Source organism: Giraffa tippelskirchi, chromosome 1, assembly GCF_054371585.1.
Source record: "Giraffa tippelskirchi isolate mGirTip1 chromosome 1, T2T-mGirTip1v1.2.pri, whole genome shotgun sequence".
Lineage (NCBI taxonomy): Eukaryota > Metazoa > Chordata > Mammalia > Artiodactyla > Giraffidae > Giraffa > Giraffa tippelskirchi.
This window is the reverse complement of record NC_137275.1, coordinates 70,849,643-70,870,044: the sequence shown is the minus strand read 5'-3', so window position 1 is coordinate 70,870,044 and position 20,402 is coordinate 70,849,643. Positions and strand designations below refer to the sequence as shown.

General features: G+C 37.5%; 1 protein-coding gene across 4 annotated transcripts in view; it reads left to right on the top strand.

The window, feature by feature from the left end:
- SLIT2 (slit guidance ligand 2) overlaps positions 1-20,402 on the top strand; it is a 402,220-nt gene that overhangs the window by 352,895 nt on the left and 28,923 nt on the right. For all 4 annotated transcript variants that reach the window (XM_081550621.1, XM_081550695.1, XM_081550848.1 and 1 more), the window contains one exon: positions 18,054-18,147. In XM_081550621.1, the coding sequence (XP_081406747.1) occupies positions 18,054-18,147 (94 nt within the window). The remainder of the gene's footprint in view (positions 1-18,053; positions 18,148-20,402) is intronic.

Here is a 20,402-nt window from a genome sequence, read left to right as displayed (position 1 = left end):
TTTATTTGTAAGAAATAAATGGAGTAGTAGATTCTGTCACTCTCTTCAGAGTTACCATTTTCATTTGGCTGGGTATTTTTCATTAATTGTATTTATTTCCATATATATAGTTAAGAATATCAGAGGGTAAAATAGTTCCTTGGATGACTGAGGTTAAGGTCTCTAAACATGAAAAATGGAAGCACAGCTGTATGATTAATTTTCCCAGGGATTCACTAGAAAAGCATTGAAATTTAAGCTTTTATGGCATACTCGAGCTTTGCAATTTAAGAGGTACTTTTCTTGATGGGAAAATGCTAAATAGAATAATGAGTTTTTGTTTTGACATCCTGGGTCTGTCTGAGAAATTCTGCAGCTGCCTTTTCCATGGTATGATTCATTTTTCACAATAGTGAAGTACCTGATGCCATATCACGTAATAATACTGTTTCCAGTAGAAATTTGAACATGTTGTATCACTAATTGCTCTATTACATATAAGCAGCCCATGGACTCCTTAGTGGCCAGAATTTGAATTCTTTGTTATGTTACATTAATTAAAGAAACTGAGTCGGTCTAACATATACCCATTCTAACGTGGCTAGAAAGAGTTTAGGTGTTACATAGCTTTGACATTCATATTAGTATTACACCTCAGGTACTTGCCATTAGTATGAGTGCACAAATTCTGAAGCCCTTGGAGTTACTCTGAGATTCTGAGTTTTATTGGATTGGGGAATCCAGCCTTGTACAGGCAGCCCCAGTGCTTGCACTAAAATCTGGAGCTAGTACCTTCTTAGAATAGTTATTTTATCCCATCATTGTTCTGATCATTATAGAAAGAACTTAATTCCCTTAATGTCAGAGGCCTCCTTAAACTATCCTACTCTGATGAGGACAAATTGGACCTGAGAATTTCAAGCACAGTTTGGTTAGCCAATGTGTTCCTGAGCCCAGATGCCATGAATTTTTCTATATTCCCTTACCAATGAAAACCTAGACCTGACAACACTACTGCATTCAGGTTCCTAGGTGCCTTTTTCATGATGATTTACATAAGTAGCAGTTTCATCTGAATTGGTTTCCGTGGGTCCATCTTTGGCTTTAGATTTGCTATGTTATTCTGTGTCCATTTCTTTGAGTCTTTGTTTTTACCTTCTCTTCCTTCCTTTTCCCAGGCTCCCTTCCTACACCTGATCTTCTTGAATGTTTTCTCCACCTTAAAGTGATTCAGTTCAGTGCAACTTCCTCTGAGAAGTTACCACAAAGCTTCATTTCCCTGCTGTCAGATCTCTTTCTTTGAAACATATGCAAAAAAAACCCTCCAAAGCTTAGCACAAACACTTTTGAACCAAAATGTGACATCTCAAAAAGCTATGATGTGGGAACCTGCCAAATAGTCAAGAGCTATTTGGTGCTTAATAAGAATTGAGACTCTTTTGTTTTTTTTTTTGTTGTTGTTTGTTTTTTCTGGTCTTATCTGTTGCTAATATCAATTTGCCTTAATCCAGGCTAAGAATAAATAAAAATATTGCATTCAATAGAAAGTTCATAGCATACAAAACATGAAGCTATGATCACTGTAACTGTGGGTTGGATTTTGTGGGAAATTTAAGAGTTTTGTGAATTGGTATTGGAGCAGATACCTAAACCAGGCAATGTTTGTATCTCATCTACTAGCTGTAGCATTTTTGTCTGTATGTGAAATGAGCTCATTTACAAAATATCAAGCAACCATCTGCAGATTTTGAAATCAGTGACACATAAGTGGCCTTTAATTATAGGAAGGTATAAATTGGACTCCAGAGCTTTATCCAAGTCTGCTTCATCCAAGTCTGCAGTTAAGGAGGCATTTCCTTATATTGTGGCTGCACTGTTTGAGATTTAAGTTTGGAATCTGATTAATGAGCCTGAGATCTTGGAACAGAAACCCTACTGTGCTCAGGGAATATAATAATGTTGTCATTGTTTAAAAATCATTCAAGTTGCAAGTTGCTTTACTGCTTGGAGACTTTTTTACTCTATCTCTCTGAGGCATTCAATGAGAAAATGAACTCTTTAGTAGGAGCAAATAAGACTTCATAGGGAAAGCTCGTAAATTACTATGGTGAAAATCTTTACATTTAGCACACACGTCAAGAATCAAAATGGATATGATTTGTTAACAGAGAAAATTCAGAGATCTGAAAGCAGTCTCAGAGCAAGGTCATGATGTGATGAGCAGGCTATAAAACACGGCTACCCATTTTCAAATTAAATGAACCACCATTGGGAAATTTATTAAATATATTTAAGCCCATATAACCAAAATACCACAGTACATAGTTATTGATTTATTAGATGACAAAACTCTGTCCTTTCCTACTTCAGAGATTGAGAACATAAATTTTAAGAGTCAGTATTGTCTGTCTGTTATGTAACCCTTACTGTCCCCTCCCCACCCAAGTCCTCCAAACTATTCTTTTCTACCTAATTCGATCCATCATCTGTCCTATGTATAGCATATGACTGTTGATTGCTAGGGTTCTTTAAACAAGATTAATCTTTGAAAAGTTTTAATTCACTGTGACTCTAAATTAAAATGACTGTGTTAAGGATTAAGTAAGACTCTGAAATAGCTAAACAAATAATTTAAAAATCCACTCCAGGATTTCAATATTAGCTTGAAAGTTGTGTTTTTTCTTATGGTTTATCATTTTTTAAAATCTGTTATTATATCCTTTCTAAAAACAAGGCATTTCTTGAAAGTGAATTGTCAAAGAATTTCTCAAATTACACTAGCTCAAAAGTTATACAAATGAACATTGTAAACATGGCACCCTCTAGATATTGAAAAATTTGATACCTTTTCTTAAATAAGCTCTCGTATGAATTCAGGTGTTGCATTGAAAAATGTGGTTTTGCATGTTTCCTAAGAGGCAGAACCCTGTATCTGCTCTGAGACTGTTTCTTAATGAACCTCTTCTCATAGGACCATATACAAAGTTGAAACAAAATTGATCACTTTTTAACCATGAATATTGCTTGATGGGAATGGCATACGTTCAGTAAATGAAAGTTTCCATACAAGTTGGGCATGTAAAGACTTAGAATGTATTTTGCAGAAAAAATTCAGAACATTTAAATTTTTCCATTATCTCTTTGTTTTCCAAATCTCCAATGCCCACACACAAACCATTATGTGCACATCTTACAAGTAAAGCTGCCTGTTGTTAAGTCGCCTGGTTTAGCTGAGATCTCTCGCTCCCTGTGATGGCGTCTGCCTTTTGCCTCATTTTCTCCTTGTTTGTGCGTTTGGCCCGGCTGTAGGTAAGAAATGTAAGCCTTGCTTCAGTTTGCTCTCTCACCCTGGGCTTCTCTGTTGTTAATGCTGTGCTCTGGCTTCCTGTGCTCTGCTGTGTACTGCAATGTAAAACGTCTTTTGTCTCTTCTGTCTTTGTTGCTGCCAGCTGCTAATCTGAATGAGGTGGAAAAAGGTTAGTTGCCTTTTAAGTCTATTATGATTTTATTTTAGTTTCCCTCTTTCTTTTAAAGCTATATAGATTTCATGGTGTGTACATGGTAAAAGGAATGTTGACTAAAATGAAATCGGATGTGAATATGTCAAATCAGTCATTCAGATCCTTGATATGTGGATAGCTATACCAAACACTTACAAAAGGGTATCTGAAATGCACTTTACCAATTTCTGGAAGGCTGCAAAAGAAACTCTCTGAGTGAACAGAAGAAGTGGCAAAAAAGAAAGACTAATGCTTTCTAGTTCCTTCTTGTCTGTATGCTTTTCCTTTTTTAAAGACATTCCAAATGTATTATTTTTATCATGAAAAATGTAAGTCAATTAGTGAAGTAGGTAGACTATAGGTAGAAAAAATGTTAAACAGTGAGAATTTTCCCATAATTTTAAATTAATATCTTCAGTAATTTGAAACATGAAAAATATTAAGAGGTGTATACATTTCATAAAAAAAAATTACAAAGCCCAAGAAGTTGCTTTTTTTTTTAAATGACGTCAAACTCATAGAATGTCACGTGTACTAGGCAGTATTTTTAAAACATAGAAAGATCATATTAAATCCTTGGCATTTATGGTTTGCATGATTTTCCAAATATATCAGGGTCTGGGGAGGGAAGTCCTGTAGTGACAAGGGTGATCACCGTGTCCTGGGAGTCATCATGGAATCTTTGTTGAATTTTTATCTTAAAAATTCAGAATTATACCTAATAATATTGTATTTTTACTCATTCAGCTTACCAAAGTTTCAGGTGCCAAGTTCAGGCACATTATTCTAAAAGAGTGTGCTTGTCTTGACAGTTCCAGTTGTATATATGGCATTAGCAGTATGATTCAAAGGCTAACATGGACTATATTATAGAGTAACTCTGTCGTCTCTTCATTTTTTTTCTGCTACATTGTTCATATGATTTATTGGTTGTTCACTTATTCTTACTATGTGCAGAGTTAAGTTAAAAAGCATGGAAAAAAGTTTTGTCTTATTTGAGAATGTGAAAAATATAGTCTATACATTCTCTGTGGATTAATGCATCCAATACCATCCTTGGTCAAATGTTGTCTTTTTTACAAGTACTAAAACAGTTGGTGGTTTGGGACAGAGACTTCTAAGGCCTGATTCTATCTCAGGAAACACAATGGCCATTATTCTGTCACAATAATATGTCCTTAAATAGTTATATATATACATACTCTCAGGAACAAGCTTGACAGTATGATAGTGTTTTAAATCACCATGTGGTTTCATGCATTGACTAAATTTCATGTTTATGTTTATAAAAGATGTCTCTTATTTCCAAGAACCTGCTGCTGGCTAAATTTGCTTTTAAAAGCAGTCAAATCATTTTCTATTATTTGAATCCCAAACGTAACTAGAAATGAAGTTTCAACTTCTTTTTAGCACTCAGAGTGATTTTCGTTAGTAAAAAGAAACTCTGTATTTAGCTGACATATAGTTAAGTTGAAATCTGTTGTTGTTATTGTTATTCAGTCACTAAGTCGTGTCCAATTCTTTGCGACCTCATTGACTGCAGTCCACCAGGCTCCTCTGTCCACGAGATTGTCCAGGCAAGAATACTGGAGTGGGTTGCCATTTCCTTCTCCAGGGGATCTTCCCGACCCAGAGACCAAACCCATGTATCCTGCTTGGCAGGGGGATTCTTCACCACTGAGCTACTGGGAAGCCCCAAAGAACTCTGTAAATATGAGCAATAAATATTTGAGCAATAACTTCTATAAAACAGGACTTCCCTGGTGGCTCAGACGGTAAAGACTCCACCTGCCAGAACAGGATACCTGGGTTCAGTCCCTGGGTTGGGAAGATCCTGTAGAGCAGGAAATGGCAACCCACTCTGATATTCTTGCCTGGAGAATCCCATGGACAGAGAAGCCTGGCAGACTATAGTCCGTGGGTCACAAAGAGTCAAACTCGACTGACCGACTTTCACTTGTTCACTTGCTTTATATAAAACAGCAACAAAGCACTCACCCAAAGATGTGTGTGTGCTCAGTCACTTCAGTTGTGTCTGACCCTTGGTGATCCCGTGGACTGTAGCTAACCAGGCTCCTCTGTCCATGGGGATTCTCCAGGCAAGAATACTGGAGTAGGTTGCTATGCCCTCCTCCAGGGGATCTTCCTGACCCAGTGATTGGACCTGCGTCTCTTATGTCTCCTGTGTGGGCAGGCAGGTTCTTTACCACTAGCACCACCTGGGAGTGGGGGTCCAGATGCAAACAAGTGTCTAACTGAGCCCATGGCCTGCATTCTAACTTCAGGACATTCCCCTGGAATCAGTCCCTTATTTGCTGCCATCTTCCAGATTTGGAAGATTTTTCACATCCCATAGTGGTTCTGACTCATCCTTAGTGCCAAACAAGCTTTCCTTCTAATGTCTCCTCAGCTTGCTATAAATAATTGACCCTCATGCACATTTGAAAAGGGTAAATCCATAGTCACAAAATTCAGATGCAGACAAGCAATCTACTTAATCTACACATGAAAACAAGAAAGTGTCTAATTGATGCCTGTATAATTAATTAATTATCCTGATGACCAGGCTACCTTCCATTACATAGGGCAGGTGGGATACTGATGTATTTATGAAGCTAGGGAAAAGCTCAAATTTCTCATCCAGGCACTAAAATGTATCAACTCTGGGGCCTCTCACAATCTTTAATGACATCTGTCCCACCTCATTTTGATGTTTGAGAATAATGTGGAAGAATGGAAGAATGTGTAAGAAAACACTTGAAAATGTTAGATGTCTGTACTCCAGAAATATCATGGACTGTCATAGAGGACAAGTTAAAGTTTTCCATCATTTAATTTCAGCTGTCATTGCTACAGTGACATGGTTGAGATGATTGATGTCATTCTCAATGATGGAGGAATTCTAACAGACTTTTGATAGAGAAAATTCTACCTAAAATAAGTTATATTCATGAAGGAAATTTCTCCCCCAATGGTTTTCAGTACTGTCTTTTTAAAAAATTATTATTTTTCATTTTATTTACCATACTCACATCCAAAGGAAAAGATTTATTTATGAATAAGTCTTTGGTTTTCTTTGCCCTCTTATTATACTTTGAAGTATAAGGAAATATTGAATACTGAAGAACTCTTCAATTTGGCTGCCTTTTTTTTAGGGTTTTTTTTGTATATTTTTGGATTTTCATGATCTTTTATTAACAGTGGCTCCTTCTCTCATTAATTATGCCTCAAGATGTGTAAAGTCTGTTTATCAATGTCAATATAGTTGCAGTTGTGCTTGCAGTCTGTTTTAACTAGAGAGAGTACTTTGGCAGCCTGATTATACTGTGTGGTTTGCATTCACCTTCCAACCTTTCAAAGCCTTCTTAAATGCATTTGAATCTTAGGAAAGATTTTAAGGATCCTATTTGCTCTGTAGTTAATAGACAAGGCCCACTGAGCCCAGAACAACAGTTTAGCTTAACCAAGCCTTAGTCAATCTAATTTGGATTGATTTATTCTGAAAACAAAATTAAATATTTCTGCAGTTTTTGTGGCTGTTGGAATTAGTTGCATTATTTAGACATAAAGTTCCAGTGAGGAAGTACTGAAAAACACCTTTTTTGTTTATTTATTTGAAGAGGTAAATTTTTCCATTTAAAAAAATTCAAAAGATATTTATTGAGAAAATACCTTATTCAGGATACTGTGCTCAGAATTGAAAGTGATATGAGAATACATGAAACATTAGCCCTTGTCAAGCTCTTTGGCTTTCGTTCTTCATTGCAACTTCAGATTAGGTCAGTTATTTCACCAGTACAAAGCAATCATTTCTCATTCCAAGAAAGTGAATGGCAAAATATAGCTACTTGACTAGTTTTTAAATAAAGAGAATTGTTTCTGAATACAAAATGTAATCAAACTTTCTGGTAAATGAGCATTATTGCGCAACCCATTTCATATCATATAGAACAAAAGTGAGAATATAAAATGGTTTTCTTTTTTGAAACATATTAATTCCCACATTTATAACATATTTCCTTGAGCCTTCCTGTTTTGAACTATGATAAACTTTATCTCATGAGAGATTGCACTCTGGCAGTGTTCATTATTTATGTGTCCCATTTTGCACACCCTTTGAACCAAGAGGACATTTACCAGTGGCTAATATATCTTCAAAAATTCACAGCCCCTCAAGATCAGTTCTCTATATTTCTATACTAACAGTTGGATTTGATTAATTTTAGAGAAGTGGATATGCTCTGGATAGTTTATTGATCATATTATGAAGGTCAGTTAACTATTGCTAATTGACAGAACAAATTCCAGGGTAGTAAACACAAGTAAGAAAGCCTCAGATTATTATTAAAAGGAACCTTTAAGAAGAATTAGCTCTTTTATAAAAATAAGAAGCAGAAACTCTCTGTTCATAAGTAATTCTTTACTTACTGATGGAAATCAATTCATTTATATTATCACTACTGATAAGGATACTGACTATTCAGATTAGAGACTGGGCATCTGCTCGTGCCTGGGATTATAACAATGAGCAAACCATGGAACAAATAGGACTGGCTTGGTTCAGTGAAAGAAGAGGAAGCAAATACTTTTCTTTCAGGTCCAATTCAATTAACCTGTCCTGGAATGGCTCCCATAATCCCATCAGCTGTGTCCACCATCTAATACAGTCCATCCATCTCCCTGCAAAGTCTGTGAGAGGAGAGAGGATCGTATTCTTTATATAAATATGTACAATTTTTAAAGAATTGCATGGAATTATTTAAATTGGATAATGAAAAACATTCAGGTCTGTTTATCTTAATCTTTCTCAAACATGCCATTTACACTCATACTTCCTATTGATTCCAGAGTTCATCCTCTCTGTTTCCCATTGGGATAGTCATCATTTGGCAGACAAGATTATCAAGATATCTGAGTTAACAGGGTAGCCCATCAAGTCCAGCCTGCAAGGGCATACATGAGGCTGGGATCTCAGAACACGAATCTGCTACCAGTGTTCCTTACTCTCTCTTCTTTCTTATATTATCCCTTAAGGGTCTCCTTCTCCTTAACATTTATAAAGTATTTTCCTCTGAAAAGCAATCACATAAGTGCTGTCTTTCACATTTTTCAACAGCCATTGAGTATCTAATTTGTGGCAGATAATTTGCTGGCAAATGCAATGACAAAGAAGAGATACAAAACTATAAATAAAGCTATCCATCCCTACCGCCTCAAGTAGTGTAACTTTAGGAAGTGAAATATCAATTTATTTCCAGTAGGTTGCTTTTTTTGATACCTTCCTTTGCTGTGCTGATTCATGTAGAGTAGAATTAGTAGCATTTTTCCAGGTTTTTCTTGATTGAAGGAAGAGCTCACAATGCAAATATTTGAAGAATGATGTGTTTGACCCTCCAGAACTCTGTGGCTGGGGGATGCCGTCAGGAATTCAACTAGACTTCCTCCTTTGTTATAAGTATATTTGAAAATGTCATAACAGATTAAATTTAACACTAGAATTCTGGTTCAGTTATCCAGATTGAGGTCATAAGTTACCTTTCCATTTTTATTAATATCAATGATCCTTTCATATTAAAAAAGAAACTAGCTTGGTAGAGTTTATCAATAGGAATAAGAACAGGCTGCAGTGGAATCCTTCCCACCCCCTTCATACATCCATTGTCCCCCGAATGGACCCTGAGATTATTTCTGTTTCAGAGAAATAAGAAACTAATCTGCTTATATTAGCAAAAACTAGTGAGAGTTAAGCATTCCAACAGTGTCATATGCCTATATCTAAAATTATTTGTTATGTTTGTAAATATGGCCAACCTGAACATACAGTGCTAATTTTTTGAAAAATATAAATGAGATATTTACTAATTAAAACCCACACTTTCTTATTGCTCAGTTAGTGAAAAAAATGAATAATCAACAGAGTTGAGTTGGAAAATTCCTGGAACCCTGATCTAGGGACAATGTCTTCTCTGTTAAGCAGGCTTTGAGAACTGAATAAGCTTCTGCGAGATATGCTGTTGCCTAAATTTCTTGGTAGATGGAAAGCAACTAATTGTCAAGCCAACAGCTCTTCAAAAATGTCTTCTTTTCTAAATGGTACAGTTTATCTCGCCAAGAGAAGTCTCTTTAAGGGTAATAGTGAATTTTGCATCTGTGTATAATAAATTATTCAGCCAGTTTGTAGGGCATGATGCTGTCCACATTCCGGTCACTAAATGAAACTTAAGGGAAACTTAAGCATCTCTCTTATGTCTCTAATTTTTCCAGATTTTAACTCCTCCAGAGTAAAGACTTTGTCATGCACATCCTTTTATTTGCTGAGTCTAGTTCAAAATATTTTCTCCCCAATATATTATTGTGAAAATTGTTAAACTAAAGTTAAGTTTGAATTTTGGTCAAGTTAAACAGCCCTGCTCCAGAATACATGTAAAATAATTCTACTATATGTTGTTAATTTCCACTTACACTATTCTTACTAGTTTCAGGGAAAATTTAATATTATCTCTCATGGATTATATGATATATTCATTATTCATTGATTTGACAAAGAATCACCACAGTTAAAAATTTTCAACAGTGCCATAAGTTAAACCAGTCTATTTTAAGAAAAAGCATGTTTAAGAATGTGTCTTTATAGAAAATGTAAGTCATTTTTAGTGACAAGGCTCAACTCAGGTGTCATCCACCTACCACAAGCTTTGATAACTTTGATGTAATTTAATAAAACTCTTGCAAGATTATTATTTTGTAATTAATGATAATAGAGATGTTGGTGGTTGTTTTTCATTGCAACTGTCGTTCAAAGTTCAAGCCAGTCTCCAGATTTATTGTCAAGTAGATGAAATAGAAATTAGACTCACTTTTCTCCCCGCTGCCATAAGACAGTAGTTTATGATTCTCTTGTCATTATCACCTTTAATACCATAAGAGGAGGAGAATCTTCACTGTTTGGGTGGCCTGTCCTGCAATCCTCACTGTTTAATGCCAATGTCACTTGGAGAGAGGGCCAAGGACTGATTGGTCCAAGTCAACCAAGACTCAAAAGTGCTTCGCAGAGAGGCATCCAACTCAGGCAGCGAATGGAGGGCTAAACCATGCTGATACGCGGCGCTCTTTTCAAATCTTGACCCTTGAAGTGCAAAGGTCATGGTTAAGCACCATTTCCTCTCCTTGTTCATTGCTTATTACAGACTCTGTTGGAGAAGCTTAAAGAGTATTTCAGACGTGGGAGAGAACGGTCACATGGAATGAAATAAAGGAAAGAGGCAGAAGGAAGGAAGGGAAGGGAGGGAAGGAAAGATGTAAGAAGAAAAAGAGAGTGAGAGAAGAAAAGAAATAGTTGCATAAGTTGAAAGTTTTATTCCCCACTATAAACCCCCAATAATTTAGAATTTACCAGCTATTTTGGTTTACTAGTGCTACTATAACAAACTGTCACAAACTGGTTGATTTAAATTATAGGAATTTAATGTCTCACAGTTCTGGAGGTTAGAAGTCCAAACTCAAGGTATCAGTGGCATTAGATCCTTTTGAGAGAAGGATCTGTTGCAGACATCTCTGCTCGGCCTGTCGATGGCCATCTTCCCTCTCTGTCCGTTGTATGGGCTGCCCTCTGTGCCGGGTCTCCTTGTCCTATAGGAACATCGTGGGCTTCCCCAATGGCTCAGGGGTGACGAATCCACCTGCAGTGCAGGAGACATAGGGTCAGTCCCTGGGTTGGGAAGATCCCCTGGAGGAGGGCATGGCAACCCACTGCAGTATTCTTGCCTGGAGAATCCCATGCAGAGTAGCCTGGCAGGCTACAGTCCCAAGAATTGCAAAGAGTTGGACACGACTGATCACAGGCATCTGTAGGAACATCAGCCACACTGGATTAGGGCCCATCTACAGACCTCATTTTAACCTGATTACTTCTGTAAAAACCCTATCTCCAAATAAGATCCCATTCTGAGGTACTGAGGGACTGCACCATATTTTTGAGGGGGAACACAATTCAACCCATGACACTACATCACTATATTTCAAACTCTTGATTTTTGCCCCAGAAAATCTAATCTTTTCAGTGTTCTCTATGTCACTGAAAGGTAGTTCCAGTCTTCAGACCAGAAATCTAGAAGTTCCAGACAGCTTCCTCTCTTCCCTATGCCCACCCAATCCAACACCAGTACCCGTCTATTTTGTTTCCCAAATGTCTCTCCGGACTGTCTACACTTCTACAATCACCTGAGTACCAACTGAGTCATCTCTCACCCATTTGTATCTGTCTCCATGCAATCCATCCTCCACTGGAGCCAGAATGTTCTTTCCAAGATACAGATGTCGTCTGGCCACCCTCCATCACAAAACCCTTCAATGGCACCCACTGCTCATTAAGTAAAGACATTCTACCTTGTGGCCTCTGCTACCCTCTGTGACCTTCTCTGCCACCACGCGTTCCCAGCTCACTCCCAGTGTCTCAGAGCTCATGTTTTCCATGTCACCTCCTGCACAGAACCTCTGCCAGTGCTCTTTATCCCCTCTTCACCTGCAATCCAAACCCTACTTCTTCAGGGAAAAAAAAAAACCCTCCCTTACAGTCAGTTGCCCTTCTAGAGCAAACCAGAGCACTTATTAGCCTTCATCACTCAGGTTATTTTATAGTTACTTGTGAAATTATTGGATCAATATCTTTTTCCTCCTCCTCTCATGTATGAGCTCCATGAGAACAAGGATATCATTTTTTTTGTTATTCACCATCATACTCCTAGCATTAACACAAGTCTTCTTATATAGTATGTACTCAAAAGTTAAAAAAAAAAAATGCAAAGACAGATCTCACCATAGATATCAGGCAAGAAGTTTGTGGAAGAGTTCTAAAACTATTTCAGTGAGTGTGCTAATAAGGAATGCAAATAAAAAGATGATTTAAGACACCAGAAGTACAAATGAAGATGAAAGAAGGGCCTCATGTGTTTAAGAAGTAGAGAACTTTAAAATTAGGTCCATGGATCTAAACTGAAGCAGGACACAAGGCCAGCTCCAGGCACTGTTTCCTATAGGAACCATCAAGTACATTGAGATTTCTGCCTTGTTGCAGTAATACTCACAGTATTGGTACCTCAGTGGAATTAAGGTACATGCCAACACTGTTCTTTGCTGATGCAGTAATGTTGTTTGGTTCAGCTAAGGCATGATGCTTCCTTTGCTGACTTGCTGTCTGCCTTATCCATCTCTTTAGAAGCACTTTGCCTTAAAAAAAAAAGTTTATAGCCACAGTTGACCTTGTGCAACTTCAATTCCAGAACCTCATTTTACTCGTAAAGAACTGGGGCCCAGAATAATAAAAAAAGTTCACTTCTCTGCAACCAGTCCATTGTTTTATATCAAATAAGTCGCAGATTATTCCAAGCAGTGACTCAGTAATCCACATGTCATTTCACCCAAGTAGTAATCATTTCTCCCCAGGATCTCTTTACGCTGGTTCACTCCTCACTCCAAACAGAGCATTAACTCTAATGATTCAGCTTTTACTGCTCCACCCACAAGGTGACCGTAGCATTTGTCACCCAAATCATGACATGTGTATGTGAGTGCATGGGGACACTATTGAAAATCACCTTGGGACAGCCGGTATAAAGCAAGACTGTCCAGAGCAAGCCAGGATATACAGTCATATTACTGCTACATCAGATTCTTCAGAAAGACCACATATACAGATGCTCAGTAAGCAGTGAATTACATCATCTTCTGGACTCTGAGGATAACTTGTAGGAGAGGGCATCACTCCTGCTTTACTGCATCAACAGCCCTCATTAATATAACTGTAGAACTTAACCATTTCAAACCTCACTGTCTGCCATACTTAACTGACAGACACAATCAGGAAGAGTGATCTAAAACCTAGATGTCACTTTCTTACCAAAAAAAAAAAACCGGTGTTTAGGACATGTGCTGTTCTTCACAATTTTCAGTTGATCATTCACTAACTTCTGTTATCTTGAGAAAGTAACAGTACATTCCCTGGTTGACTCCTCTATTTCTTCTCTAAAACACAGGCAACCAGCCAACACACACTCAGAACTTTACCTTCTCATCAACAAAAAACACCGAAATCTGGAAGCACAAAGAAGATTAATTTGCTCGTCTGATCAAAAGTGAAATCACAAATGCCAGGCAACGATTGGGTTCCATGCTACTGTTTTGTCACTGGGGACTTTTAAGGGCTCAGGATGAAACCAAATAAATAGAATTTCCTGGGATTTGTGGAGTTGATTGGAGCCAAATTATGAATCCAATGTTTGCCTATACTCTGTCTCTTGAGGGATTCATGAGCACTGAAATTTAACCTATGTCCAACCACATTGCCCTTAACCACTCCAATGGCCTGACTTACCTTTCCCCCAATGCCATGTTAGAAATGTAAAGACCTGCTTACAAATTAATAGATTACATACAGCTCACCTTTCCATCTATTCTGTCACCTCACACACTTCATCATTTCAGGAGAGTAGGGAGCCCTTGATGATACGATATCAAGAAGGCCTTGGGTCATCAAAAAAAAAAAGAAAAGAAACAGATTCAGTTACTTTCCTTTCCTTTATTTTCCCCCTAATTTTTCCACCAATTCAGTACTAGCTCTGACTATACATATGCCAAAAAGAAAAAGTGCATAATGTCCTCTCAATACTGCGAGGTTTGGGAGAAATAGTTCAGTAGTATTAATAATTAAAAGCATATGAGTGCATTACTGTTACAGCCTTTTGTTTCCATTCTTCCCAGAAATCTAACACAGTGTTCAAATGTCCAGTTTTCCTTTCACTGGTTGAGGACTAGGTAAACCTCCCTGCATTTGTCTATGGAGCTTGGCTTTTTTCCCATTTTACATTAAGCTTCTCTATCTTACCACTGTGGGATGTTATTTGAAAGCTGACTTCCCCAAATACAGCAGAACACAATATAATTAGAAGAAATTCACGATACAGTTCAATGAAAACACTTATTTTTAATATTTAAAAAGGGTTTAAGTGATATTTAAAGGAAAGAACATAAGCTAGTTATTGTTAATGATGAGTGGCTAATCATTAAGTAGAAATTAAAGAGAAAAAGGTGGAAGTGAAAGAAGTTGAATATAGGTCAACAAGGTAGAGGTGTTTCCTTAAAATGCATGAATGTTTCTTTCAATAAATATTATTTTATTATGTCGTTATCCCATACCCTAGAGAGATATAAAGACAAATATTCCAAACATGTTGCTCTCAATGATCTTCCAATCAAAGAAAAGAAACGAAATAAACACTAATGAACACCCAGTGCATCCAAAGCAGTACAACCCTACAATCTTACCTTACATGGTTGTCATGAACATTAAGCGACAACATATTTATGCACTATTTAAAGCAGTCTGATACACAATGTGCATGCATGCTCAGTCATGTCCAACTCTTTTTGACCCCGTGGACTGTAACCCACCAGGCTTCTCTGTCCATGGAATTTTCCAGGCAAGAATACGGGAGTGGATTGCCATTTTCCTTCTCCAGAGAATCTTCCCAGTCCAGGAATTGAACTCATGTCTCTTGCATCTCCTGCACTGGCAAGCTCTTTACCACTCTTTACCACTGAGCCACCTGGGAAGCCCCTCCCTGATATACAGCAGTAAGCACTGTATACATGTTTATTAAGTCAATAAATAAATACACAAAATGTGCCTTAGAGAATCACAAGCAAACATGATATATAAAAATTATTGAAACAAATTGATGTATAATGACACCCTTAATGACATGTAACAGATGGTTGAAAAGATCTAGGAAGATTTCATAAAGAAGAGGTTATATAATGGATGAGAAAATTGACAGCAGAACTTATTAAAGTTACTAAGGCAAAAGGAAGCACCATTAACTCAGACATAGAGTTGAGATAAATTCATAAAATAGTAAATAGACACAGGTGACAAGAATATAGGGTGGAAGATTAGGCTTTAAAAGTGAGTCAGGCGGTAATGGGAAACATAATTCTTTGTATTATTTGTTAGTATTATCATATTTGGTGATACTTAAATGAAGATAAATCCTTTGAAAGTAACCAGCCAGTTTTACCAGAGTCAAATGTGCAGCAATATTATGGTCACAATGATCTATCATACACAACTTTAGCAATTAGTATTGCTATTCTGATGGCTAAAGTAATTAGTATAGTTGTTAGTATTGATTAATGTGCTGCTATGGTATTCTTATGGGCTTCCCAGGTGGTTCATTTGTTAGAATGCACCTGCCAATACAGGAGACGTGGGTTCAGTCCCTGGGTCAGGAAGATCCCCTGGAGAAGGGAATGGATACCCACTCCAGTAATCTCGCCTGGAGAATCCCATGGACAGATGAGACTGGCAGGCTACAGTCCATGAAGTCGCAAAGGAGTCGGACATGATCGAGCGACTGAACAACAACATGCTATTCTTTTAAGATAGATTCCTTATAAAATAATGAAATCTTGATATTGAGGTAGCTTTCACGTTTAAGCTGGCATGCTTAGTCTTAAAGCTGTTGGTTACAGATTTGGCGATCTGTTTAGTCAACAGTTTCTTAGACTGATCTCCTTTCTCACTCCTTTCCACCTTAAGTTTATGGAGAAATACTTAACAAAGAATAGAGTTGACTCCTGTTTTCTTCTCTTAGAAATGAAGTTCTTCCTCTATGTTCTGTCTCCAGCTCAGACTTTCTCTACTGGTAGATTGAGAGCTGATTGAGAGCAAAGTCCATTACATCCATCCTTGTAAGCCCCTGCATCTAGTCCAGTATCATCTAGTAAATCGTTATGAACTGTGGTTTAGAATGTCTTAATTGGATTGGATTGGGTTGAATTAGATTAGATCACAATGAATAAGAAGTAAAGCATTTCCTGTTATCATTTTTCAAATAACTTATTTTGGTATAAAGTGAGGCATATATAGAATAATATTTAAACTGCCTAAGATATAGACTACTTACTGTAAAGAGTCTGTATCCAACTGGATAGATTTAATTTGAAAACTGACAGCAGTTTCATCACAGTAGCTTGATAGATTATAATGAATACATTCCATCAAGCTGTATCATTTAAAGTAATACTAGTTGAAAGTAAAAACCTTAAATAAACCATATTTAAAAATAGCTCATCATGTATATGTTGATAAAAATTCTTTGTATCACAGATTTAAAGACACAGAAAGTCTTCTTATAAAAGAAATATGTGAGACTTTTAGTGCAATTAGTTCTCTTTAAGAGACAGGAAAAAACCTAATTATCATACACCACATAGATGTAATTCCAAGCTGAGTACATGTATGTATTTAAATCATGGGAAAAGATCCTTGAAGTGTAAATGGTATACCAAATTTAGCTGTTAGGCAACTATTTCTACCATTTAGCAGTGTATCCCTTAGAAGAACAATCTGTAACAAAGATTTGCTTCAAACTCCTGATTTTTTAACCAATGCTGCTTTCAATCTACACACTTTGAATACATAAAAGTTCTAATTGTTTCTTGGAAATGAACAACAGCTGCCTATAGATGTATCCCTTTATTCATTTATTTACTGCATATAAAATCATTTAAAGGTAAGGCAGAAAAGGAAAGAACTTTTAAATATCTTTCCCGTCATCTTAAAATCTCACACAATGATCAGGAAAGTGTTCTCACTGAAAATCATATTTGGTCTAATGTGTCTGAAAATAATATATGATTGTGTTATTTGTATATGAAGAAATCTCCTTAGAGATAATCAGACATACAATTCAGCACAGAAAGTCTAGAATCGACATGGTTATGCTTGTAGTTCTTATTTATAGATGACAATTATTCTTTATAAACTAGTTGATGGAAAGAAGCATACGTTCTCTATCTTGATTGATTCTCCTTTTGCTGTTCTCTTTCTGTCGTGATGGATGTAGCTGAGGCGTATTCTGTTGAGCTGTTCCAATAAGTCATAAAAGGGAAACAGTCTTTTTTTCTGGGCTTATAAAGACCTTGGAGACCCTGAAGATTTGAGAACTATTTTTTTTTCAAACATAAAACAACAGAATGAGCCATATATAAAAGGATACCTACCAAATGATTCTATTTACATCGAGCTCAAAAACAGACACAAATGATCTATGGTCAGGGTAGTGGTTACTTATCCTTGAAGTCAAGCCTCTGGTAAATGATGATGGTAAATGGTGTGTTTTCAGATATGGATGCTGGTTGTATGAATGGGATCAGTCTGTGACCATTTGTTAGCTATTCATTTATCTTTTGAATATGTGTTATACCTCAACAAAAAGTCCAAATAAAAAATAATAATAAAAGAATAAAAATTAAAAGCATTCATATTTCCTTTTCCTCCAGTATACTACATTCTAAAGGGGCTCCTACTAGTCACAGTTTACAATAGTTGTGTTGTCCCAAGTCATAGAAGTGTTTAGCAGCAGAACCAGCATTTTGGATCTTCTGCTTCCATGTCTTGTGATATTTTATTTTTGCCCATCACAAGCTATGCTTACCTCTCAGACCCATGACATGGCCTGCTGGCAGGAAAACTTTTAACCTTTCTCTATGACCTAATGCCATTTGCCCTGTTAACAGGAGAGTTGTGTGAGGAGAAGCTGGACTTCTGTGCCCAGGACTTGAACCCCTGCCAGCATGACTCCAAGTGCATCCTGACGCCAAAGGGATACAAGTAAGTCTGAGGCTGCCTTGAGGCTCACGATTGGGGGAGGAGGGCCTTTTTTTATTATCATTTAGGTATTTATTATTTATTTGTCTACACCAGGTCTTAGTTGTGGCATGCATGATCTTTGATCTTTGTTGCAGCATGTGGGATCTAGGTCCCTGACCAAGAATTGAACCTGGGCTCCCTGCATTGAGAACTTGGAGTCTTAGCCTATAGATGTATAGGTCCAGTCTTAGCCACTGGACCACCAGGGAAGTCCCAAGGAGGGCCTTTGTTTAAGGAACCCTCTTCTTTCAGGATCTAGCTTCACACCTTTGCTCTGGATTTATAGGGCATTTTCTACAGGGTTATTGGCATTTTTATAAATGTTTATTTACAATATGACCTTTTTTAGTACACCAAAGAGTTTCGTTTTGTTCTTTGACTTTTCAAGGGAAGTTTTGTATGAAATAAAATGGCCTTTGAATGCATGTGTTTGTTTAATCACTCAGTCATGTCCAACTCTTTGCAACCCCATGGACTGTAGCCCACCAGGCTCCTCTGTCCAAGGAATTTTTCATGCAAGAATACTGGAGTAGTTTGCCATTTCCTATTTCAGGGGATCTTCCCAACCCAGGGACTGAACACACATCTCTTAAGTCTCCTGCAGGTGAATTCTTTACCACTGGGCCATCTGGGAAGTGCAAAGTAGCCTTTAGTTCAATTCAGTCACTCAGTCATGTCCAACTCTTTGCGACCCCATGGACTGCAGCACGCCAGGCTTCCCTGTCCATCACCAACTCCCGGAGTTTACTCAAACTCATGCCCATTGAGTCAGTTATGCCATCCAACCATCTTATCCTCTGTTGTCCCCTTCTCCTCTCGCCTTCCATCTTTCCCAGCATCGGGGTCTTTTCAAATGAGTCAGTTCTTCGCATCAGGTGGCCAAAGTATTGGAGTTTCAGCTTCAACATCAGTCCTTCCAGTGAACACCCAGGACTGATCTCCTTTAGGTTGGACTAGTTGGATCTCCTTGCAGTCCAAGGAACTCTCAAGAGTCTTCTCCAACACCACAGTTCAAAAGCATCAATCTTCGGTGCTCAGCTTTCTTTATAGTTCAATTCTCACATCCACCCAAAGTAGCCTTGGTTGTGTTTAATTAAACTTATTTGAAGGCCCAATAGTGAAAGTCGCTCAGCTGTGCCCAGTTCTTTGCAACCCCATGGACTATACAGTCCATGGAATTCTCCAGACCAGAATATTGGAGTGGGTAGCTGTTCCCTTCTCCAGGGAATCTTCCCAACCCAGGGATCAAACCCAGGTCTCCCACATTGCAGGCGGATTCTTTACCAGCTGAGCCACCAGGAAAACCCAAATAAATTAATTATATCTACTAGGTGCTTTGTTACCTGAATGTAAGTCATCTTTGGTAAAATAAGTTTAAATTAATGTAACTGAAAATGTTTTGGTCTGCAATAATACTTTAACTACCCAAAGGGAGGAAGACAGAGTGACCATATGTCCCAGGTTGCCTTGGTACAATCTGTTTATGTTTGTTGTCTCAGTGTAATTAATATTTAGTATCTCCTTCACTCATGTGCATGTTGTGTGGGATGATAAAGCATCCAGTCGTGCAAGCTAGCGATCTTCCTGAAATATGTTTGGTATCAAATGAAATTATTCCTTTGCCACAATTCTGTAGTATTTTTGTTTGTTTGGGTTTTTTTTTTTTCATTTTCCCTAAACTTATTTATTTTTAATTGAAGGAAAATTGCTTCACTATATTGTGTTGGCCATGCATCACCATGAGTCAGCCATAGGTATACATGTGTCCTCTCCCTGTTTAAGCTCCCTCCCACCTCCTACCCCTTTCCAACCTTCTAGGATGTTACAGAGCCCTGGTTTGAGTTCCCTGAGTCATACAGCAAATTCCCATTGGTTATCTATTTTACGCATGGAAGCATATACACTGTCATGTGTAGAATTCTGTAATATTTTAAGGGTCTATCAACAGCAACTTCTTTTTTTAGACAAGCAGTAGTTTAGAAATCATCCGTAGAAATCCTTTATTTTAAACATGAGGAAACCATGACCCAGAGAGGTGTGTGGCTGTCCAGAGGTCTCGGTGTTACTCAGTGGTACAGCTGGAGCTGGATTTTATACTTCCCAGCTGGGTGATTTTTCTACTACAGGTTACCTCTAAGAAATTTTACACTTTATCACCATGGCAGGTTGTTTGTTACAGAAGGTAAGCTGGATTCTCAGAAATGGTACTGTAAGGC